The sequence below is a fragment of the Strongyloides ratti genome (assembly GCF_001040885.1).
Source record: "Strongyloides ratti genome assembly S_ratti_ED321, chromosome : 1".
NCBI classification, from domain to species: Eukaryota; Metazoa; Nematoda; class Chromadorea; order Rhabditida; family Strongyloididae; genus Strongyloides; species Strongyloides ratti.
In genome coordinates, this window is record NC_037307.1 from 1,416,255 (window position 1) to 1,442,564 (window position 26,310).

The following is a 26,310-nucleotide window of genomic DNA, read 5'->3' on the forward strand; positions in this document are numbered from 1 at the left end:
ACTCATTTCTTTATATATATATCCCTTCCATAACATAGTATGTGCCATAAAGTGTCTTTTGCTTAATATAAACATATATATATATATGGCAATATATAGCATATATATATTGTTTATTGATTTATTTTTCTACCACTTTATATATAATTTTATTTATTATATCATAATTAATGTTTATTTCCTTAATTTTAAAACAAAAATGACTTTATTATAAATTTATTTCCTTAAAAGCTAATTATTTTGTATTATTTTTTTTTACAGATTTACCATAAATCATTTCAATATATTTATATAAAAAATTTCTTTTTTTTTTCTTTTTGTAAATATAAAAAACAATTTAATCATCATCCACCTAATTATGGAATATTTTATGGCAAATTTTGACACAAAAAAAAGAAATGTCAAAAAAGAAAAAAATAATGATAGGGATGTATTTGATAAATTATATAAATTACTCAAAAAAACATCAACATTTCAGGAGACTTCTATTAATAGTAATGGTGAATGGAATAATAATAATAATAAATATAATAATAGTAATAATACAACTCCTGAATATAGTATATTAACATCAAATGAAATGTATACAAAAATATTTAAAAATCTTGTTACAACTGTTAAACCATCAAATTTTGTTGCTAATAGTATGGCAAGAAATTGTATCTCAAAAGCTGATGTCTTATTTGACATTGATGGTGATGAATTTGATGAAGAACATTTGATGGATAATGTTAATTTAATATCAATATTAGATAGAAATATTGTTGAAAATTTTATTAGAAAACAGAAAGTATATAAAAATGGTATATTTGATTCTACTATTGAGGATACTGATACCGGTGATAGTAGTAGTTTTAGAAGTTTTACTAAACCATCATCAAATAATTTAATTTTTTCTGGTTATCAAGTAATATTTTCAATTATTCTTGATTTACAAGATCAAAATCCACATATGTGTATAAAAGCATTACAAGAATTAAAAAGACAATTAGAATGTATACCTTTTCGTAAATTACATTATACTAATACTGGTAAATTTAAAAATAATAATATTTTCCAAATGGCTGATACTCCAAGTAATGAAATTGAGGTTATGACACATTCAATGACAACAAAATTAAAAATATTACGTCTTCATTACAATAAAACAATAGCAGATTTAGCTCAAAATTGTTTATTAGGATTATCAATAGCTTATGGATCTATAAATATGATATTTGATATAATAACAAGTATTATAATAAATGAAAGATCTACCTCAGAAAGATTAGTAGAATCTGGAGAATTTTTTAAACAACAACAAATTTTTTGTAATGATGATTATTGTAGAGTACCATATAATTTTTATCAATTTGTTTTATTTATTCAAAAAATGTCTTTATCATGTGGATGGAATTTAGATAGATATTTAGATTTATGGTATGAAGATACTATTGATAATCATTCATTATTATGTCAATTTAATATAAAATTTAAATCAACATTAAAAAAAAATGAAAATAAATTATTTTCTTCAATAACATCAGATGGAACATATTTATATATTCTTAATAATAATGGTTTATTTAAAATTGGTACAGGTTTTAATGAAACAAAACGTGGACATATATATATGTCAAATGTAACAATATATGGTAGTGAAAATAGAAATTTATATTTATTTCAAAAAAATAAACATGAATATTTGTTAATTGATAATACACTTATAACATCAAGTGATTTTAATTTTCATAAAACATTTTTACTTATTGATAAAGGAACATTACAAGATTTATATCATATTGTTGTTAAAGCTCCAGCAATCTCAACAAAAACAACATTTAAAGATCATATATATTTTGTTGATAATAGTAAAAAAGAAAATTATGATGATAGTAAATTAATGTTTACATGTCTTGATGAAAAAAGTAATGATTTAGTTATTGAAGAATTAGAAATTAATGAAATGTTTGAAGCTATACAAAAAAATTCTGATAACGATGAAAAATATTGTTACTCTAAACAAAGATATCAATTAGTATATTATTCATTTGTTAAAATTAATTCATCCTCTGATGGTAATGATATTAAAAAAATAAAAATACCTAAATATCTTTTTCAAAGAAATATAAAAAATTATTATGAAATTAAAGATTCATCAAATAAAGAAATTATAGGAAAAGTATTATTAACTAATTGTGGTAATTTATGGTATTATGGTGATTGTCAAAAATTTGGCCTACAAAATAATGGTACTGAAATTGATAGTGAGATAGATGATGATGATGATGATGAAAATCTTGATGATGATAATGAAAATTTATCTAATGAAAGAAAATGGAAAAGATTTACTTTATCAAATTTTTTTATAATTGATAATGATAATGAAAAAATTAAATATATAAGTTATACACATGATATACCAGATTCAATGTTACTTACATTAGATAATGGAAAAGTATTATTATTAGGTAAAAGTATATTTACATTACCATTAATTAAAGGAAATGAATTTATTAATACACCAACAAAAATATCATCACCAAATAATTTTATACCATCATTATATGTTAAAGAAGAAATTTTACTTGATAATGATAAAAATCAAAAAACATCAATTCCTGTTAGAAGAATAAGATTTAATTATAATAAAAAAAAGATTGTTAAAGCAATATTAAAAAAAGAATTTTGTTTTTTTATATCTGAAACTGGTATGAGTTATATGATACCATTACCAAAATTAGGTAAAAATAATTGTTTTATTAAAACTATTCCTGATTCTCCTGAAGTTGCAAGTTTAGAAAATATATCAGTTAAAGATATTGTATTTGGTAAAAGTCATGGAGTTGTATTAGATAAACATGGTAAAGTATGGACATTAGGTTTTAATGATAAATTTCAATGTGGTAGAGATGGAAAAAATAATGATAATAATATGACTAATTTTTTATTTAATGATAAAATTTTAAATTTATCACCAAGAAATGAAGAACATTCACCAGTTAGAATATCAACAAAAAATATACCAATAAATTCATTATGTCGTAATGATAATCATTATTTTTCTCCTGATGATCCACCAACAATATGCCTTATTTGTAATAAATGTAGTGCTAGAGGTAATAGATGTAGTTATGCTATGACACATTCTGAAGTTACATATAATAAAAAATCAGGAATAGGTTTAAAAAAAGGTGATTTATGTAAATGTTTAACTAAAAGTAATGGTAAAGTTATTGGTGTTTGTTGTAGATGTGGTATATGTAAAGGATGTGCTACAAATTATAGTACATATATTAGAGATGCTCATAAAAATCCTAATGAAACTAAAAAAAGAAAAGAAATAGATGATAAAATTAATTATGAATGGGCATTACAATTACCTATTAATGAAATTATTATTGATATTAAAGCTGGTGATAATCATTCAATAATTTTAACAAAAGATGGTTCTGTTTATACATTTGGTTCTAATGACTATGGACAATTAGGTATTGAAAATATTGAAAATGAAAGAAAAGAAAAAAAATATTTTTATAAAGTATCATTTGGTGATAAAAAAGTTAAAATTGATCAAATTATAGCTGGACCAAATATTTCAATTGCCAAGACAGATACTGGTGTATTATGGTTTTGGGGTTTAATAGAAAAAGGTTGTAAAAATAAAAATAAATTAAGAATAATTAAAACAAAACCAACATTATTAAGTGATATTATTAATGAAATAATTGATGATGATTTAAAAACAAAAAGTGATAAAATTTTAAAAAATTGTTCATGTTCCTGGTTATGTATGTCAAATAATTCATTAATTCTTCAATTAAGAAAAAATCTTTTACAATCAAATTTTTGTGATACTAAATCAAATAATAATCAATTAAAATTAAATAATTGTAAAATAATTGCTGATAATGATTATTATGTTATTATGCCAAAAAAAGTAACAAAAAATCAGGTACCAAAATATATATTATTAAATAAAAAACGTCAAGGAACATTTACTCAATATATTCCATTTAATGATAATTTACTTTATCCAAAAACATCCATATCTTTTGATACAATTAATACTGATATTATATGGTGTTATGATTCTATTGATATGTCTATAAAATGTTACAAAAAATATCTACTTAAATTATATCATCATCAAATAAATGATTATGAAGATAAAATAACAAAATTAAATATTCATGAAAATATTTTAGTTTCTGAAGCATTAGAATTACTTAATTTACCTGAATATATCATACCAGATAATCTTTCATATATTACAAGTATTAATAAATTATCAGATACTCAAATAGGATTAATATATTTAAAATCAATCTTATCATATACAATTATAAGTTCACTCTCACATTCAACATATGAAAATTGTTATCTAAAAGAGGATAGAAGTTATGATCCAGAAAATTTTAAAGCATGTATTAAAAATGAAAATAATGCAAATATATTTCCATATCCAAATTTAACAAGATATGTTGGTAGTAAAGTTAATGATAAAAATAATTTTAAAATTTTTAAAGTTTCAAGATTTACCTCATATTCTAATGGATGGTCTTATTATATACCTAATGCATTGACGGCTGTTGAAGCAATATCATTTAAAAGTAATAAAATTATTAATTTATGTGGTATTGGTCTTTTTGGTGGTAAAGGTAATTATAAGGCAAATGTTCGTATTTATAAATTAAAAGGTATTAAAAAAATTGAAGAATTTGGAAATGATGATGAATTTGCTGAGATATTAGCTAATGAAGAGGTAATGTATGAGACTGGTGTTCAAAGATTTAGTAGTAGAAGAGAAATTGATATTTATTGTGTTAATTTAAAAAAACCAATAAAATTAGAAAGAGAAGAATGGTATACGGTTGTTGTTAATATGACTGGTGAACCAGGATTTTGTGGTAAAAATGGAAAAGAAAAAGTAAGAATTGATTCTGGTACTGGAAAAGAAGAAAAAAATGGTGATATTATTATTACTTTTAAAAATAGTTTAGCTGCCAATAATGGAACTGATATTAAAGTTGGTCAAGTTCCAGAATTATTTATTGAAATACCAAAAAAAGATTTTCATGATAATGATTATAAAGGTGAAACTAATACTATATTAACTTCACCAGCATTAAGTACATTAAATGTTGTGATGGCTGAAACAATAATAAGTACAATGACTGATGAAATGTATAATTTAAATACACTTATTACAATAAATACTGATGGTATTTCAAATTTATTAAAAATTATTGAATGTACTATTGATACATGTTTTGGTTTTAAAAATGATCTTACAATTTATGATGATAATATTGAAAGTTTAACAAATTCAGATGATATCAAATGGAATAAAGAAAGATCAATATCATTATGTATAATGGGAATTAAAATGTTAACATATTGTATGAAATTAAGATATCCAAAAGAATATTTTAATTATAAAACTAATGGAAATTTAAAACATAAATATAGATATATATCAAATCCATTAAATATTGACTTTTTATATACTGAAGCTGATGCTGATATAATAATAAGATTTTATCAATTATTAACTTGTATCTTAAAACAAGCATCAAAAAATATTTCATGTAATGATAAAGGAATATATTCTTTAGCAAAACAAACATCAGAAACATTCATTTTCTGTGGTTATTTATTTTTTTCAATAAAAGAAGTAATAATGGGAAATTTGATAAAATGTATTATACGTTCAGATATGAATAAAAAAATATCTGTTGAAAATTTTAATTACTGGAAATTATATTCACTTTTTAAATTTATTTATGATAACAAAGAAGATGGACATATTGATGATTTATATTCATTTATGAAATTTTATGAACCCAATTTTTGTGGTAATGAATTTGGTCGTAGAAGTAGTGGTTGTAATGTTTTTGAAAATACTAAATTTGGTTATGATCTTGGGCAAAGACTTATAACATCAATTGATACTATTGGTTATGGTAATGGAACATTACTTCAAAGAGAAATTGATGTAACAACAGATGACTTTGATAAAGCCTCCAAACCAGTAAATATTATAAAATTTTTATTTGGTTTTGCTTTTGAAAAAAATAGTAATAAAAGAGATGATGATGAAAATATTGGTGAAAATTATAAAAAGATAAGATTTAAGTTAAAGGATATAACACAAAAACTTTTAACATGTACATTTAAAAAAATTATTAAAAGTTATTCAAATATGTGTCAACAACAAAATATTATGGCAAGTTTATGTAGATTTTCAAAAATAAGTGGAGGAAAAAGTTGGGAATATTTAAATAATATTAATATTAAAACAGGTACTTCTAATACTAATGGTAGAAAGGGAAGTTTAACAGGAATTCAGGAAAGATCAGTTGATGCTATATCATTTTCAATAAATAATTCTGGAGTTATTTTATATGGTTTCAGTATATTTACTGGTTCACTTATTATGGAAAAAAAAGAAGATATAATTTGTATGTTTGAGGCTGAATTAATAGAAATTAATGAAAATGAAAGTAAAGAGAATCATAAAATTCTTGATCATGTTACTGGATCAGTTGAATTATTAAAATCTTCTAAAACTCAACCTTGGAATGGTGAGGCAACAGAAGATGGTGTTGATGCATTCCAATGTCATGATATATTTTTCTCCAAATCAATTTTATTATCACCAAATATGGTATATACAATAAAGATAAGTTTTTATTTTTCAATACCATTGATAACAGCAATAAGTTTGCCAAATTGTTGTTATATAACATATTTTGGTGAAAATGGTACATCAACACTACAATTAATAAATGGAACAAAAATAACTTTTTTTACAAGTGAATTATGTAATAATGGGACAACTGTTAGTAGAGGACAAGTACCAAGAATATTATATACTATTAGAGAAGAACAATCAAGAATTGTTGATAGAGAAACAACTAAAGAAATTTTAAGAAATCTTGCTGATATAATAATAGGAAATGTTGTTGAAAATACAAAAAATTTAATTGTTAATGAAAAAGTTATTCATGAAAATGAAAATCAAGAAATAAAAAGTAATGATAATAGAAATGACTCAAAAATTATGGATTTAAATTTTATGATAAATATTATTAATTATTCTCACATATTTTCTGAGTTAGATAAAAGAAATACCTCAATAATATTAATGAATCTTCAAAGTTTAATTAAAATTATTGGTCCAATATTAATGGAAATGAAATGTAAATATTATAGTTTTACTAATTTTCCTGAAAACAAAATACTTTTATCAAATTATTGTCGTTTATATAATGGAACAAATATCTGTACTATTGAATCTGATCATCCCTATAAGAGGGGTTCTTTTGTGGCACAATTTGTTAAATTACATGAAAAAGTTGATTATATGACATTACTTTTTGATCCAGATTGTTGTAGTTATTCAACAAATGATAAATTAAGTATTTTCTTAGTTAAAGATAATTTAGATGAAAAAGATTTTACCAATATTAATGATGTTGTTGTAAATGGTAATTTAGAAAAAAATTTTATAAAAATTTGTACATTTTCTGGAAGAGGAAAAAAATTTGAAAAAAATAGTGGTAATTGGCCAATTGAATTTATTACATTACCTGGAAAAAAATTATTATTTATCTTTGAATCTGTTAGTAGTGATGGAAAAAATTTATTAACAAATGAGGAAGAAAATACTTTTTGTTGGGGTTTCAAGTGTACTGTAACAGGATATAAAAATTTTGTCAATGAAAATAAATATTTTGGTGTTTGGAATGAAATGAATATGATAGAAAGATTAGAAATTTTAGAAAAAGAACTTGTTCATATCATATCTGATGGTTGTAGATTATTGATGTTAAATCAAAATAAAAAAAATTTAAATCATGGAATGATTGGATGGTGTGAAGAAAATGAGAGGGGAAAAAATTTTTATAATTTTATTTCTAAACATGAAAATATTTTAAAAAAAGGATTATTTATTGATGTTAAACTTCATATTAAAGATATTATTGAAGATGGTATTATTGAAGATATGGATATTGATGATATTTATGATGAGGAGGATGATTTACTTACAAGAATGGGTAATGGACATACTATTGAAAGAAGTTTTTTTAATGATTTTATAGAAGATAAACTTTTTTCTAAAGGTAGTATATTTTTAAGAGATATTCTTTTTGAAAGTAATGAAAATGATGAGATTGGTAGTGATAGATATGGTAATATAATGGCACATGTTGATAGTTTTGATAATTTATTAACAGAATTTATTGATTTACGTACCAGTGAAATTGAAGTTCATTTACTTGGAAAAGATGAAGATGATTGTGATACAAATAATGGTAATTTAGAATCTATCCAAGAACAGGTACTTGTTGGGCAAAAAATAATTTTAAGATTAATATTAAAAGATCAACATGGTAAAATATTAAGAAATGTAGATAATTTAAAAAAATGTTTTATTGAAATAAGAGAATCTATTGGTGAAATTATGACTAGTAATATTCAATATTCTAATGTTATACCACCATACATTTCTAATATTAATAATTATGATAGTTTTGAGGAATGTTATGAGGGAAGAAAAAGGGCACAGCTATTTTCATTGATTGCAGCACATCCATATAAACCATCAATAGCAATGAAATCAAAATATATAGCAATGACAATAAATCCAATATTTCAGGATTATTCATTTGAAGAGATAAGATGGAGTTACATGACAGGAATGAAAAAAGTAACAAAAGAAAAGTATGAATTTATTTATGATAATGAAACAAATAGTCGTATTGTTGAATGGATACCTAAAAAAAAGGGAATCTATAAAATATTAGCATATCTTGAAGATAAACAATTTTTAATAAATCAAAATGTTTCATTAAATGTTGAGGATGTTGAAAGATTAAGAATAAAAGGGAAAAAAACTATTTTATCTTTTACAACAGTTACTAAAGAAAAATCATTAAAAGCAAGTTGGGATTATAATCCATATAATTCTGGTGTTCGTATAAGACATGCTCCATCACTTCAATCATATACAATTGGTGTTATAGTTCATACAACAAGATTTAATTTCATTGATATTATTGATAATAAAGATGGTATTTGGTTAAAAGTTAATATAAATGAAGATGGATTAAAAAATTTTCTTTTTAATAAAACTGAAATTGGTTTACCTGATAAAGATTGGCAGTATGGTTATGTTTTACAATATAGTAAAACATTAAACGTTGAATTAATAAAAAGAGAAGATTTATTACTTAATGAAAGAGGTAAAAGTCCATTTGAAGTTGAAATTTCACATATATCTAATGATATCAAAGAATTATCTACAAATATTAATAATTTTGAATCTAAACAAGATTATGGAAGTAATTGGAATAATAAAGAAGAACATATTAGAAGTACTAAAATAATTTATAATGATAAAAAAATTCTTTTAACACCATTTGTATTTAAGAGTTGTCGGGCATTGTTTGCCTCATATTTATGGCATACAAATAAATCAAAAAAAATTGTTAATGTCATAGATAGATTAACTGGAGGAAATAATGATAATGAAAATGATGATTTTATACATGAATTAAAAAATTTATGGAAAAAAATTATTAAAGAAGTATTAAAATATCTTGAAAATCAAAGATATATTATGTCAAGTATAGAAAGTATGAGAGCATCTATTCCTGATTCTGATTTATTATATCATAATAATTATAAAATTTATGAAACACCAACAAAAGACTTGACAACTAAAAATAATGGTAATACAATAGCTTTATCTTTATCACCAGTTGGTAATCCAAATGTTCCACCATCAGCATTATTTAAAGGTACCCCAGTACATGTATCTTCAAATATGGGACATTGTGAATTATGTAGTAAATATTTTGATAAACCAGTAACTTCACATATGAAAACATCACATCCAGGTTGTGGTGCTCCATCTGGTGGAAAAGGATATAATTCAGCTGGTAATTATACAAGTGGTTGGTCAGGTTCATGTGGTGAAGGTGCTCCTAGTAATTGTGCATGGTATATACTTTGCCTAAAATGTCGTGATAAATACATGAATACGGATGTTACTGTTGTTAATAAAAATTCTTTTTCCTATGGAACTGGTGCTGTTGAAGATATTAGTGATAAAAATAGTAGTGATGAGACAGATGAAACTTTTATTGAAGATAAATTAGAAGAAGATATAATAAAAAAAGCAATATTTTTATTAAAATTAAATCCTTACATTAATGAAAATAATAACATTAAAAAAAATTTCCATCAAACAAAAGTTGAGGATTATGATGATGAAGTTTTTAAAACTATTGATCAATCAGATCCAGAAATTCTTCATTCAATATTAAAAAGAAAATCAAGTTTAAGAAAAAAACATTATTCAGGAAGTGATTTAATAATAGGTAATCAAAATACTAGTGCTATATCTGATCCAGGACCATCAAAATTTTCTATTAATTTAATTGATGATAACATTGAAGACATGAAAAAAGATGATATCAAAAAATTAAAAGTTAACAAAAATTTAAATACAAATAAAGAAATTTATAAAAGAACAGCTAGAAGTCAAGGAAATTATCAGGAGTATGAAGATTTAGGTAGAGAGAGTTACTCATTTTTTGATACACCAAATAATTCAAAAATTATAGATGTAAGAAAAATTGAGCATGAACTTTTTTCATTTGTCTTTGATAATACTCCAACAGTTGACTTGAATTTGATAAAAAATCATTTAAAAAATTGTATCAAAACATCCTTTTTATTGTCATTTACTTATCAAACATTTTTAAATTTAATTAGAATTGTGTCATCAGAAGAGTCCATTGAAGATATACTATTTAGTCATATAGAAACATTAACAATATTTAGTAATAATATGTATAATTATATTTCAACAAGACAAAAAAAATCATACTCATTTTTTAAGAATCTCAAAATACTTCCACATCCTGGTAAAATATGCCTTTTAAGTGGTGAAGATTTGGTAAAAGAAGTTGTAGAAGATTTTCATAATTTTATTGTATCATTATCTTTAATTATTAAGGCAGAAGATGAAGTTAAAGAAGTTCAAGATATGACAATAATTGAAATAGATAAATTTAGAAGACTTAAAAATCTTTGTCTAAAAAATTGGAATTTTCAATATACAAGATTTGATAAAGATATACTAAAAGAGTTATGTTGTATTGTTAAAATTCTTGGTTCTATTATGTCATCAGGTTCACCAAAAGAAGGTAAAAAGATGTTTTTAATGAAATTAAAAGAGATACAAGATCCTTCTTTAAGTTTATGGTCTTCTACAGGTTGTGGAGAAAGTGAAGTTAATAAATTTATTAATATAACTAAAAAACTAAAATTTGACTCATCTTCTAATACAGAAATTTTAAATGCTATTATGGAAGATAATTTAGAGACATTCTGGGAATCATCTGAAGACAATAAAAATAAGGAACGTTATATTGAAGTTGAATTTGGTAATTTAGCTATCTTAAAACATAAAGAAAAAAGTAGTAATACTTCTTCTAATACAATTAGAGAAGTTCCTGAAATTGTTGCTGTTTATATTGATAATTCAATTGATGATAAAAATTTTTATATTAATGAAGTTGTTTTTAAAGCTTACACTTTCAATTTAGAATGTTGTTATGAGGACAACAAAGTTGATGGAAATTGTGAATTTGTTGTTTTGAAAGACATTAAATTAAAGAAAAATTTCAAAGGATGGGTTAATTGTTATTTGGGAAAAATTAGATATGATTTAAAAAAGATAAGAGTTACATTAAGAAGTCCCAATCAATTGGTTCGCCTTCGACGTCTAATAATCCTTGCTGGGGAGGATAATGTTATGGAAAGAAAAATTGACTATCAAGAGAGGGGAGAGAAAAATATTAGTAAAAGTTTTAGTTTTCCTGATAGTACTTTGGAGGATACTTCTTCTGATGAGGAACAATCTTCAACTAATAATACACCTAAAGTTGAATCTGATGCTTTTATTCTTTTTAAAGCAATAACTGGACAGGTATTTGAGGAAAATTTAAATGATTCAGTTGATGGAGGTTGTTGTGAGGATGAAAAAAGATATGATGATACAAAAGTAGTTAATGTCAAAGATGGTAATGGAACAAAATTAAGAAATCAAATATTAGATTATTTATTTTCTAAGAATCACTTAGAACCAATTAAAGGATATGTTAGTGTTCAAATAACTAAAGCTCTTCAAAAAGAAATTTCTATATTAAAAGAGAGTAAAAAGAAAAGAATACCAAAAATTAAAAATGAATATGATGGTATAATTAATAAAAATCAATTAAATTCTAAATATAAATATGCTTTGAATCTTGTTAGTATAATTGAAAAATTATGTAGTCATAATTTTGAAGATATATACGATGGTCCAGAATTTAAAAGTCATGATTTATTAACTTCTATTGAAAAGATACCTGTTGAAGTTAAAGCTTTAAAAACAGATGTTTTGGTATTGTTTAGTGAGTTATTAGAAGTTGTTAGTGATGATATTACTACTGCTAAAAGTGTTCTTGATGGTATTGATAAAACAATAAAAATGATAAATATAAGTGAAAAGAAAAACTTTGTATGTGAAGATGTTGGTAGAAAAGTTATAAAAAATATGTTAAATATTGTTGTTAATGGTGCAGAAGTTGGTGTTAGAGTTAAAGGACAAAGAAGTATGGAAATGTTTGGTTATGAAGATGGTGAAGTTATTGTAAAAGGTGATAATAAGCCTGGTTTTGATGGTATACAAAATGATAATAGTAATGAAAATATAGATATTGAATTTATTATTAAAAGATGGTTAGAAAAAGTTATTACAAATGATGTTGATGGAGAATATGGTAATTGGCCTATTTTTATAAAAGATGAAATATGCTACAATATTATTGAAGCTATCAATTATTGTTTAGGTATAAAAAAAAGTTTTAACAAAGAAGATAAAATTCTTTTAATTGATGAATGTTATTCAGATACAAATACAAATAATTTATCATCAATACTTTTGTATAATCAAAATATAACTAATTATATAAAATTAATTGAAAAACCAATTTTTTGGATGGCATTAACATCATTATCACTTTTAACAAATAAACAATGGTTAGATTTATCAATTTTTCAAAATAATATATCTAAATCAACTTATTCAAAATCTCCTGTTGAAGGTATTCAAGACATTAAAGAATTACCATTTTGTGAAAATCATGATGACTATGAAACTAGAGCATCATTAATATGTTATGATTGTGATGAAATGAAATTATGTAAAACATGTTTCAAGACACTTCATTTAAGTAAAAAGAAACGTGGTCATTCTGTTTTAACATTACCTTCAATTAATTTAGAAGATGATACAAATAATTTAGATGAATCACAAAAATGTTCTAATAAAGTAAGTGTTGAAGTTCATGAAGGTAGTATAAGACTTAAAATTGAAAATAAATTTTTATTATTAGTTAATAATAAAAGATTAAAAGGAATACTAGAATTACATGATATTAAAAATAATGTTGATAATGATATTGAAAGTAATATTCATAATGAAAATGGTATACATCGTGCATTGAATAGATTGAAACTTTTTGATAATCCTATTTTATATAAAATTTGTCGTTTCTGTGAAGGACCATTACAAACGGAAGTAGAAAAATTAAATGGTGTATGTTATCAAAGTGAATGTGAAAAATATAAAGGAAATGTTTGTAAAAAGGTTCATTCTAATTGTGGGCATTTTTGTAATGGTATAATTGGTGAAAAAGAATGTCTACCATGTTTAAAATGTCCACAAATATTTATTGAATTTGATAATAATATAAAAGGAAAAATAAATCAAGATAGTGATGATTTATGTTCTATATGTTATACAGATAAATTAGGTTCAGCACCATGTATACAAGTAACCTGTGGACATATATTTCATTATCATTGTTTAATGACTGTTCTTGAAAATAAATGGAATGGTCCAAGAATAAGTTTTAGATTTATGAAATGTCCATTATGTCTTTCTAATTTAGAACATAAAGATAAAGAAAGTAAATTTGAAAAAATAATGAATGATTATAGAATATTATATGAAGATGTTAAAAAAAAATCATTAATGAGATATAAATATTATTGTAATATTGGTACACCAAAACAATATCTTATTGATATAGAAGATCAAGATAATGATGATGTACTTGTTGAGGAAGCATTACAAAAATTTATGTATTGTTTATGTTATAAATGTGGTAAAGCATATTATGGTGGTGATGTTAATTGTCATCAGGTTCTTTTACAAGAAGATGATGGTAATCAACATAAAATAATTTTTAAACCTGAAGAATTAATTTGTGGTGGTTGTTCTAATGTAGCTGGTGGTGGTAGTTGTACAAAACATGGTACAGAATATATTGAATATAAATGTCGTTTTTGTTGTTCTGTAGCAGTATATTTTTGTTTTGGCACAACACATTTTTGCCAAATATGTCATAGTGATTTTCAAAGATTAATGATATTAAAAGGTGATGAATTACCAAATTGTCCTGTTGGACCAAAGGCAACACCAATAGTTATTGAAGGAGAAATAAAAGATAAAAAAGATGTTTGTCCATTAAAAATTAATCATCCTGATACTGGAATTGAATTTTCACTTGGTTGTGGTGCATGTAGAAATATTAGAGAATTTTAAAATATACATATATATATAGGAAATAAAATTAATTATATTTATCTATTGTAAGCAAATTTTTTTTTATTTGTAAAAATTCTAAATAAAATTTTATTATATTTTTAAATTATTAAAAAAAAAAACTTTATATTTAAGTAAACAAATATAAATATAAAAGTCATAAAATGTTAATAGAAATACGAAAAGTTTAAACTATGAATCTTCTTAAGAATAATAAGATAATTAGTGATACATTTCAATTTTATTGCAATTAACATTTTCATAACTTTTTTAGCAATCTAAATTAAAACCTTGATTTACTATACCAAAATTATTATAATTATATTCATTAAAATAACCTCTATGATATTTTTTATATTTAAAAATATTAGTAAGATTAAAATTTAATTGATTGCTACAATTTGAATCTTCTCCTTTTGGATATCCTTTACATACCTTTATGATACAACCTCTGTTACAACATTTTGGATACCATACCTCAGTGCTATGATGATAATATGAATTTAAACTACGTTCATCACATGGATAATTTGTTCTGAAAAAATGAAATCGTCTTCTGTGTTTTTTTAATTTTTTACACGGAGGTAAATGTGGTATGATATCAGTGCTATAAACCACACGAAAACTATTAGGTATTCTAGCATCAAAGTTCTTTGCAAATAAATATGTTCCAAATCTTGGTTCTCCATATGTATATAAAAATATTTGATTACTTTTTTTATAATTACTAATTTGTATTCTTAAAGCTGTAAGTGCAGCAATTGCTCCACCAAAAGAATGACCTGTCAAAATAATACTGTAATTTGTAAAAATTTTTTTTTTTAAAAATTTTTTAACAATCTCCCATACACATTGATGTGCATTAGCAATATAACTATTTACATGTCCCATCTTAAAAAAATCTAAAGTTCCTTTTGTGAAAGAATGTAACTGTTGAATAAATTGGTAATTACTTCTAGCTCCACTAATTGAAATAATCATATTTTGTGCTCTTGAGTCAATTAATATAAAAAATGAACATTTATTTCCACGTTTATCACAAATAACTTTTCCTTTTGTTAAAGGGGAGTATGTTGAAATAATTGGTATATTACTAAAAAGAATTTTATTTTTTAATTTTTATTTAATACCTTGAAATACATTGTCCTGGAATTCTTGAATATGAATCTAAACTTAATAAATATAGTACTTTTCCTACATCATGATGATAATAGTTTTTTCTAAAAAATGAAACATTTTGATATGAAGTCAAATTAATTTTTATTAAAGTAAAAAATAAAAATAGTAGAAGCATGTTAAATATAATAAAAAGTATATCAATGAAAATTATTTCTATTTAAAGATAAATTTTCAAAGTTATTTACAAGTAGAAGAATAACTTACTTATAAAACAACTTATGATTATATTTAAAATAATTATATAATAATTTTAATATTTGCTTGATCACTAATTTTTTTTATTACAAATAATGTTAGCATATTTTTTTTAATAAAAATTTGAAGTTAAACATTTTTATTTTTAAAGTGATTACATTTATGTTAACAAAAAAAATAAATTTTTTCACAATTTTAAAAATAAAGTACAAGTCGTTGTAAATTTATGTAAATATTTTTAATAAATATTTATTGTTATCGTTACAAAGTAATATTAAACTGTCTCATGTGAAATATAATTTTTTGAAAACCTAAACTACTAGTTAACTTTTCTAACTATTAAGTAACAGTTTAAAAAAGTTAAGTTTTTTATTTGATTCTTAAGAGTCTATTTTACTAAATAGAATAAAAAAATTGATAAAGAAGGCAAAAAATAAGCTTTTTTTTATCAGTTTTTATAATATCTTTTAAAAATGATATTTGAATAAATTTTATATTTGAGGTCAAAAAAGAAGTAAATAAAAAAAGAAAGTCTTAGAATGTTAATAAAGTTTTTTTAAAAAATCTTATGAATCCAGTAATGATAAAAAAATTAAGAAAAGAAGTTAATATCTTAAGAATAAAAACAGTAAGAAACAAATTTCAACTGTTAATAGTAACCAGTGGAAAAACTTTTTTGAATCTAATTATTGTAAAACTGTTATAAGAATGGCTAAAGTTTTGGTAGCATAAAAATCTAGTTTTTTTTTGTAATTTGTAGCAGATAAAAAAATCTAGTGTAATGAATGCCAAATAAGATAAACAAACAATTAAAAAAATATTTGTCTTAAATTTCATTTTTTGCTATTAAAAAAAAGAAATTTTTTTTAATTAAGATTTTAACACGCGATGAAAAAAGATTTCTATTTTATAACATGAAACAAAATGAACAACGGTTGGACAATAAAAATTGTGATATTAGTTTGGTGATCTTGAAAAAGCATTTTAGTCATTAAATTTTTGATAAATGGTACAAAAGTTAATTCCTTCTCGTACTATTCAGAATGAAAGAAAATTGTTAAAAAAAGCTTTTTTTAGTGAAAAGAAAAAACCAATTCTCTTTCACGAAGATGCCAACTTATACGTTTCAAAAATCACGTCTCAAAAATTAAATGAGTTGAAATTTAAAACTCTTTTTGACCCACCTTATTTCTCAAAATTTTCCTTAGCGTATTTTTATATTTTTAAAAATTTGGACTTTTTTTAAAGAATAAAGTCATAAATAACTTTATCGCTTTTAGAAAGTTAAATTATTATTATGATGTGGCGATTTAAATTTAATTTAATTGAAAACAATATGTCCTATTCAATAATTTTTATTTTTAATTGAATTAAAGTATTTCAATTTTTTATAAAAAAAAAAAAATGCATTTCATATGTGACAACGTAATACATATAATAAACAATTGATTTATTTAATTTTTATTGTTTAATTTTTTTATTACTATATATGCTTAATTTAAAAAAAAATTTTTTTCACAATAACGCAAATTTTTTTTGAATTTTCTGGTACTACCTCAATTTTTAAAAATGAAAAAAATTTTTTTAAAAAAATCATTTTAATATTAAATTAAAATTTTTTTTATAATACACTTTAACGCTATTTATAGACTTTCATTATATTAAAATCAAAAAACAATTTATATTGTTGACTTTAAATAGTTAAAATAATTTTAAAAAATATAACATTTTTATTAACTTATGTATTTTAAACATTTTATTAACAAACATAAATTTTGTGATTAACAATCACTAAATACATTTTTTCACTTATTTAAAACAAAAAATCATTCTATTGAACATCATTTATCATATATCTTAAAATAAAATTTTAATAAAATCTTGTAAAAAAAAATAAAAAAAAAACTAATTTTTTAGTGTTTATTTTTTTTTATTTCATTTATTTATACTTTTTAAAAAACAAGAGAAATTTTTATTTAAAATATTTTATTAAATTTACCTAAAAACTGGGGCTCTTCTTCATTTGGTAAAATTAAAATGAAATATAATTTATGCCTATTCTTATATATTTCTTTTAATATCTTACAAGTGAATTGTATTGTTTATGTATTTGAGTATGCCGTAAAAAATATAGCAGGAAGGTATTTTTATGTTTATGATGGACATACATATTCTGAAGATGTAGATGTAATAGAATATCTGGGAACAAAATATCCTCATCTTGTAGGTAAAGAAATATATTTTAATGGAGTTGGTGAATATACGCGCAATAATAGATTAGTTAAAGCTAGGGAACCAGTTGTTACCAAGTTATGTTTACCACATCCAAAATCCATAGTCCCAAAACCAAGGAGGGTTTCAGTTAGAGGCATTCAAGGCGGCGAAGTTGTAGTTCATTCCAGTAATAAAAAAGTTTCTTTTTATTGTAATAAACATACTGTTCCAAGTTTAGCTGATTTAGCTAAATGTGCTTTAAAAAGACAGCGTGTGAAATTTGGTGCAAATTGTGAACGAGTTTATAATCCAAAAGATCCACCAAATTGTGTTGAAAAATCTTCTTATCAAATAAAAAACCAAATGAGTTGCAGTAATATGGTTGAATCATTTTATGAAGCTTTAGAACCGTATTTAGGAATGAATTCTTTTAGTAATACCGTGTGGAAAAGAATCTGGCGAAGTGAACTTAATTTCGCATGTTTTACATTTAAAGATTATAAATTACTAAAAGAAAGAGTAAGTTTAAGAAATTAAATATTAGCTTCTTGTTTAGATGTTAAGAGAAATAAATACCTACCGATCATCTCATTCGTCACGTCCTCTTGCAGAAAGTTATGGGTTGTCAAAAATTGCCCAAGACCGTGCCAACTCAATCTCTGTAACAAATGTAATTAATCACGGACTTTATGATGAATATGAAGAACTTATTTCTGTAACTGAATTACTTCAAGCTCCATTAATAGTAAAAAAATGGTATGATGAATCTATGTATTATAATTTTCGATTTGGAATTTCAAATGAAAGATGTAGGAATTTTGTTAAATTAGTGTGGAAAGGTACAACTAAAATTGGAATTGGTGTTGCAAAAAGTGGTTGTAAAATATATATTGTAGTATTGTTAAATCCAAAAAGAAAATCAATGTCATTAAATGCTTTGAATATTAAACAACGTAAACGTTCAAGCTTACATAGAACTAACACTGTTTAAAAAAAGTTGTATTATTTATTCACTTGTTTCTTAATATTAGATAGAAAACAAAAAAATATAAATATATTTTATGAAACTTTCGGCTTTTTTTGTGTACTTTTTTTTTTAAAAAAAAAAAATACATAATTATGGATTAAAATTTTTTATAAAAAATTTGTATAAAGCATAAAGTTTTATAATAAGTATATAATAAATAAATAATAATTTTAATGTATTAGATTTTCTATTTTGAACTTTTAAAAAATTTTTTAATTGTACAATAAGTTAATAATTTAAATATTTTTTAGTGCATTTATTATTTTTATTTTTTTAAGGTGTAATAAAAAAATAACTAAATAAATTTAACTTTTATTTTTAAGTAATTATTTAAATACGATTATAAGTAAAAATATAAACTTATGACCATTCTTTAAACTACATTTTAACAAAGTTTTCTTACAAAATTTAACTTTTTAATTAATCAAAAAATCAACATTTATTTGTATACTGTAAAATATAATTGAATAAATCATCTGACATTAAATAAATGGGTAAATTGTTTTTTTTTAAACAACTGTATAAAGAATAATTGCAGATTAAAAAATTATAACATATTATAATTTAATTTTTATCTAGAGCATATTGATAAAATTTTTAAATCATTTTTTTTTGTTTAATACTTCAAAATGTAAAAAAAATTTGCAAAATGAAGTTTTTAAGTTCAAAAGATAATAAAAGAAGATATATTTTATTAAATAGTGAAAATAAAACTATAGTCATTAAAAAAATTAAAATTTGTGGTTTTATTAAAATATTAAAGTTAAGTACAATCAAACTATAGTATAATGGTATTATTTTTTTTAACTTTATTAAATATATATAAATATAGATAAAAGTATGAAATTTTTTTATCAATGCAAAAAAAAATAATAAGTTTTATTTTTTTATAAATAAAAATTATTAAAATTTTTTATTTATATAACATTTTATAAAAACAATATGAAATAAATGATTTCAAATCTATTTCATTCAACAACCATTAAAAAACACATCAATTCATTCATGACTTATATTTATAACAAAATTTTTATTTTAAATAGCAAAAATTACAAATATCTAGCCATGATTCTAAACAGTTTTAGTTAAATTGTATCATGATTCAATTACTTCATAAAATTTACTTTTGATATATTTTTTCTCTTTACATTCTTAAAAATTTTACAATTTAAAAAAAAATCAATTTCACAATGCTAATTTTAATATTGATAATAATTTTTGTTTAAATTATATTCCTAGCATAATTTTTTTATCAAAGTCATAGTTATCATAAAATTTTTTAACATTTTTGTTCCAAATAACAATAAAAAATATGCCTTTTAAGTATTTTTTTATTACTATGAAATAAAACCATACTACTAAAAAGTTACAAGTTTATATTGAAAAGTTTAAATTGAAATAAAACAAATTGTTGTAGAAAATTTTTAATTTATTTTATACAGAAATTTATCATTTTTCATAGTTTACACCTTTATTTTTCTAATTTACATAACTGTTTTTTTACATGTTAGCATAAAACTTTTAGTTAATGTGAAAATTTTAATTTATTATTTATGTAAAGATATTTTTTTAAGTAAATTTTATTAATAAAAAATAAACTTTGGTAAGATAAAGAAAAAATTTTATTTAATTTTATATGAATTTTTATCTTTTTTTATTTGTATAAAATTTACCAATATAACTATATTGAAAATGATTAAATTTTATGTGTTAAAAAGTAAGTCTTTTTATAAACTATGATAATAATAAAATAAGGATATCATTTTAAGTACAATCAATTAAGCACGTGTTATAAAAAAATGACTATTATCGCGACTGTTTATTTGGATTTATGTCCTTAAGCATGACTTTATATTGATGGATATATATATTTATTTTAATTTTATCATATAACAAAAATTATTTTTTTTTTTTTTTGCAAACATATGCTTGCGTGTAAAAATTATCAGTTGATAATAAATGTAAAAATTTATTGTTTTTAGGGGGTAAAATGAATGAAGAAAATAATCAAATTTTAACTTCTTCACCTAGTCCTAAACCACCACCTTTAAAAAGAAAAAAAATATCTGGTTATGATAATGAATGTTGTACAAATTTTGAGTATATAAAAGTATCTCAAAAATGGTCTGTAAGTTTTTTTTTATAATTATTATTATAAATTAAATTAATAATTTAATTTAGATAAATAATTTTGGTTTATTATTTGATATAGGAGATGAAGATTTAATTTTAAAAAGTTCTGTTTTTAAAAGTCCAGATGCTCCTGACATTTGTTGGCAGTTACAATTTAATCCACATGGACATCGTGGACATTCATATGAAGACTTTAATACTGTTCGTCTCTTCTTAAATGTCATAACAACATCTCCTGGTAGAGAGTTAAATTTAAAAGTAAGATGTAAAATTTTTTTTAATAGAAATGGTAGTTATGGTGGATATTATAATGTAAATTCACATAGTTTTCATTCATTAAATACTAGTAGATCCCAAAGTACTTGTCTTGCAAGTCTTTCTAGATCTACAATTCATGGTTGTATAAGAGATGATCAATCTATACTTATAATGGTTGAAATAGAATTTTTACTTAATCCAGAAGAAGTATTATGTCAAGAAGTTGTATCAAATTTTAATAGAGAATTAACACCAATTGACAGGAAGTATTTTGATAGATTTTTTGAAATGTATGAATCAAAAGATTTGACAGATTGTAAAATTCTTTGTAAAGGTCAAGAATTTCCTGTTCATAAATTTATGTTAGCTTCACAAAGTTCTGTTTTTAGAGCTATGTTCAAACATACTGATACAAAAGAAGCAATTAATAATAGTATTATAATTGAAGATTCAACTCCTGGTGCTGTAAGTGAAATGCTTAAATATTTGTATTCTGGAGAAGTTGTAAAAGAATTAGAAGTTGAGGAAGGTATTCAATTATTAAGATTAGCTGAAAAATATATTTTGGGACAACTTAAAATAATATGTGAAGAAAAACTTTCAGCTAAAGTATCTAATGAAAATGTTTGTAGGTTGATTGAAGAAGCTGATATATATAATGCTGAAAATTTAATGGATGCATGTATGCAAAAGGTATATTTTTTTAATTTTATTAAATATATTACCTTTATTTTTTTAGATCTCCAAATTTCACAAAATAATTTTAAAAATGGATGAATGGTCAGAATTAAAGATGGCACGCCCAATATTGGCTAATAGTGTTTTGGAATGTATTATTTCAGGTGAACCATCACCAATAAAAGATGAAGCAGCAGAGTATTAAGGATATAGTTAGTAAATTTTTAATAAGAGATTTATTGGCGATAATTACTTAGATAAGAAATAGATATTAGATTTATATAAGAATAATTATACCAAATTATCTATGATATGACAAAAAAAAAAGTATAAAAATGATGTCAATTTAAACTTACCTATTCAGGATGGGTTTTTATCTCTCCATAAGATAGCTCACATGAATAGGTTATCATTTTCTAGGTATTTATACCCTTAAAAATCATAATTAATAAAAGCAAATATTTCATTAGTTTTTTTAAAAAAATATTTTTATTTGTTTACAATATTATGTTAGATTTTTTTTTGATATTTTAATAATATTTTACTTTAATAATTAATTCATAATAATATATAAAAAAAATTGTATATTAGAAATAAAACATTAATATTTACAACTTTTCAATATATTCATAAAAATACAACATTAAAATTTTTCTTTTTTACGAAATATTTTGATTGAAATACAAAAAAAAGAAAAGATTTATATGAATATTCAAATTTTATTTTTCTCAACAAACTAAAAATACTTAAATTAAAAAAAATTGTTACATTTATAAAAAAAATATAGAATTTCATTTTCTATTATTTTTATAGACATTTTGTTCTTTTTCATATGGATTAATAGACTTAAGAGAACATACATATTATGTAGAAATACCTATAACATATTCAAATTTAACTCATGAGAGATGTAAAATAAATGGAACTTATGTCCCTGAAGGAATGGAATTTTACATGACTGAATTTAATAATATTGAAGTTACCATTATTTGTTATAATATTACAAGTACAATTTCTTTTCCATTTTTTACAATAGTTTAAAAAGATGAAGCAATTTTAAAGAATAAATATAGTGTTTCATTAAAGAATGATTCATTTATACCTTTTGAAGAAATATATTTATATTTTGACAATAAAATAAATGATAGTAATATAGATTATGAAGATGATACTACAAGCAATGTGATCTTTAAAAAACATGATTTTAAAAAAGAAAATGAAGGCAGTGATAAAAAACATAAGTTTAATGAAATTAAAGCATCATTTACAAAATATATCATTAAAAATAATTTTATATATAGTTTAAAATCTGCCTTTGGTAGTATACCAGTAGTCAATTTTAAAAATATAACAGTTGCTTCTTCTACTAAAAAAATTTTTTTTGATCTTGAGACTTTTAATAATATTTATTTCCAGAATTTGATAAAAAAAATTAGATAAACTAAGAATTTCAACAAAAATTCAGATTTTTTACAAATTGCTAATGAAAAAATTGTTACTAACACTAGATTGGATTTAATCTTAACTGCTACATCAAAAATTAATTAAGAAAATGCTATAGTTCCTTCTTCTACTAAACAAAGTATTCCTGAATTTTTAACTCCTGATAAACCGGTATTTTAAAAGATTAATAAGGATATTAGTTAAGGACAAAAATCTAATGAGATAACTGATATACTATCACTAGTTACTGAAAATATTATAAACACAACTAAATTAGATTCCATCTTTACAAATACATTAAAAATTAATTAAGAAACTACAACTGTAATGTCTTCTGATAAAAAAATTACTTCTGAATTGATAACAACCAATCAACATATACCTTCAATATATAATGAAATTATTTATCCAATTAAACAATCTGATAGATTTTCTGAAAAATTTATTAATGAGTATATATTTCCAATGTATAGTAGAATAATTAGGCAAACTGAAAATCCTGATAAAATTACTGATTTATTGGCATCATTGAATAATTCAAAATTTACAGAAGAATTTAATACTATCATTGTACCAAATACTTATGATTCTAATAATACTTTATCTTCTTTTTACAAAACAAATTAGTTATAATAAATTATAAAAAAAAAACAAATATTAAGTTTTACATTATTATAAAAAAAATCTTTAAAAAAATTAATTGAAAAATTAAAAACTAAATTATTATCAACAGTAAGTAGTAAGATATTCCAATACAACCAATCACCGATTTTACTTTTTTTTTTAAAAAAATCTTCTGGTAAACGCCTTAAAGTCAAATGTATGTAGTATAAATGGAAAGCTAGATATTTTCAATGATTTTTTATTACCACCTACTATCTTTCATTTTTTTAATAATACAGTTGGATGAATAATCTATTTTTAAATATTCAAAATTGTTAATAAAAATAGTTTACTTTATCATTACTTATATAAATCTCTCTTATATTATAGTAAAATCAAAAAAGCATCTTTTTTATTAAAGATGGCTTTTTTTTTAATTACTTAAAAGCATTCAAAAATATATATTTATTTAAAGTTTAAAATATATCTAGCTTTCAATTACTTATAGATGTTTGAAAAAAAAAACTTTTACCATTATATATAAGTTCTTTTATAAAAAGAAATGCATTCTATTTTTGAATTAACTACCATTTACAATCGAGATATATTTTAAATTATATATTAAAGTTATATTTATGTTATATATTTAGTTTATTATTATCAAAATATTATCAACAGTTAATATGCCAGCTTATATGTTAGGAATCTTTGAATATATCATAATTCTTGGTACAATTATTTGTATTGCTATTTTATGGGGTTTTCTTTTACCGGCTGTATTTGAAGCTGTTGGAAAATATTTTGCTGCAGAAGAAAGTTAAAAAAAACTTTTTATTATCTTTGTAACAATAAACAAAATGAATTAATAATTGTTTTTTAATTTTATTAGTAAATTTATTTTAATTTTTTTTTAATATACTTCAATGAATAAATTTTATATGTACAAATTATTTTATCATATAATTAATATTTTCCACTTTGACAAAAATATTAATTACTTTACCAATAGAAATTATCTCTTAACATTTTATAAAAATAAATAAAACATCTCAATTTAAATAATATATTTCTATGATAACATAACACATCTCTCTTGTTATGTATATATTATATAAAAAAAATATAATCATATACAATTGTTTAAAATAAAATAATATTGTATTATAAAAAAAAAAAATATATCAAAAGATATAATATTCTCAAAAGGTCAAAAATAATTATAAACTAATTATGTTCGTTTTTAAATAATTAAATCATTGTAATATAATTTTATTAAATAAATATACTAAATGTTTTTTATAAAATATATTAAGATTAATAATTATCAATTTAAATTTATTTCCTTTTTAACAATATTAATTTAATATTAAAATTATACTTTAATATATAATAATGTTTTTATTAACTATCTTTAAAAATTTTTAATGTTTATTCTTTAAATTTATTTAATGTTATATAATATATTTTTTAAATAATATAACATTCATTTTAATTCCTACTTGATAATTTTTTTTTTCTAAATAAAATGTCATATTATAAATTCTATATATAATTTCAAATCTAATTGCATATCACAATAAATATTCACATAATTCTAAGAACTAAATAATTATAAAGTTATTTTACAAATAATTTTATAAATTTTCTTAACAATAAATACATTTATAACACACCAAAATATAGTTGCCATTTTAAAGGACAAAAGAAGAACATCTTCCAAAAAAAAAAGAAAAGTAATTATCAATAGATATTTCAAAAAACAGCTAGTTTAAAATTTTTTTTTTCATTATTCTTTTTTAACTTAAAAGTTTTTAACATTTTTTTAATGTTAAAAATTACTGTACATAAATAAATTATCCACATTTAAAAATATTTATTACTATTATTACATAAATATATTTTATTATTAAAACAGTTATATATATATATA

The 26,310-nt window shown here is 21.6% G+C and overlaps 5 protein-coding genes across 5 annotated transcripts; 4 read left to right on the forward strand and 1 right to left on the reverse strand.

Annotated features, from left to right (window-relative positions):
• Window positions 1–358: 358 nt before the first annotated feature.
• Window positions 359–14,650, forward strand: SRAE_1000045700 (E3 ubiquitin-protein ligase MYCBP2; the record flags this gene model as incomplete). Its single annotated transcript, XM_024647292.1, has 1 exon — window positions 359–14,650. The coding sequence occupies one exon, from the start codon at window positions 359–361 to the stop codon at window positions 14,648–14,650; it is 14,292 nt and encodes a 4,763-aa protein (XP_024501385.1).
• A 270-nt stretch (window positions 14,651–14,920) lies between these two features.
• Window positions 14,921–15,944, reverse strand: SRAE_1000045800 (Lipase, class 3 family-containing protein; the record flags this gene model as incomplete). Its single annotated transcript, XM_024647293.1, has 2 exons — window positions 14,921–15,743; window positions 15,781–15,944. The coding sequence occupies 2 exons, from the start codon at window positions 15,942–15,944 to the stop codon at window positions 14,921–14,923; spliced, it is 987 nt and encodes a 328-aa protein (XP_024501386.1).
• Window positions 15,945–18,061: 2,117 nt separating this feature from the next.
• SRAE_1000045900 (CAP domain-containing protein) lies at window positions 18,062–19,229 on the forward strand (the record flags this gene model as incomplete). The annotated part of the gene is made up of 2 exons (XM_024647294.1): window positions 18,062–18,757; window positions 18,795–19,229. The coding sequence occupies 2 exons, from the start codon at window positions 18,062–18,064 to the stop codon at window positions 19,227–19,229; spliced, it is 1,131 nt and encodes a 376-aa protein (XP_024501387.1).
• A 2,026-nt stretch (window positions 19,230–21,255) lies between these two features.
• SRAE_1000046000 (Speckle-type POZ protein) lies at window positions 21,256–22,539 on the forward strand (the record flags this gene model as incomplete). Its single annotated transcript, XM_024647295.1, has 3 exons — window positions 21,256–21,393; window positions 21,447–22,349; window positions 22,396–22,539. The coding sequence occupies 3 exons, from the start codon at window positions 21,256–21,258 to the stop codon at window positions 22,537–22,539; spliced, it is 1,185 nt and encodes a 394-aa protein (XP_024501388.1).
• A 1,565-nt stretch (window positions 22,540–24,104) lies between these two features.
• On the forward strand, window positions 24,105–24,404 carry SRAE_1000046100 (Hypothetical protein; the record flags this gene model as incomplete). Its single annotated transcript, XM_024647297.1, has 1 exon — window positions 24,105–24,404. The coding sequence occupies one exon, from the start codon at window positions 24,105–24,107 to the stop codon at window positions 24,402–24,404; it is 300 nt and encodes a 99-aa protein (XP_024501389.1).
• Window positions 24,405–26,310: the final 1,906 nt, after the last annotated feature.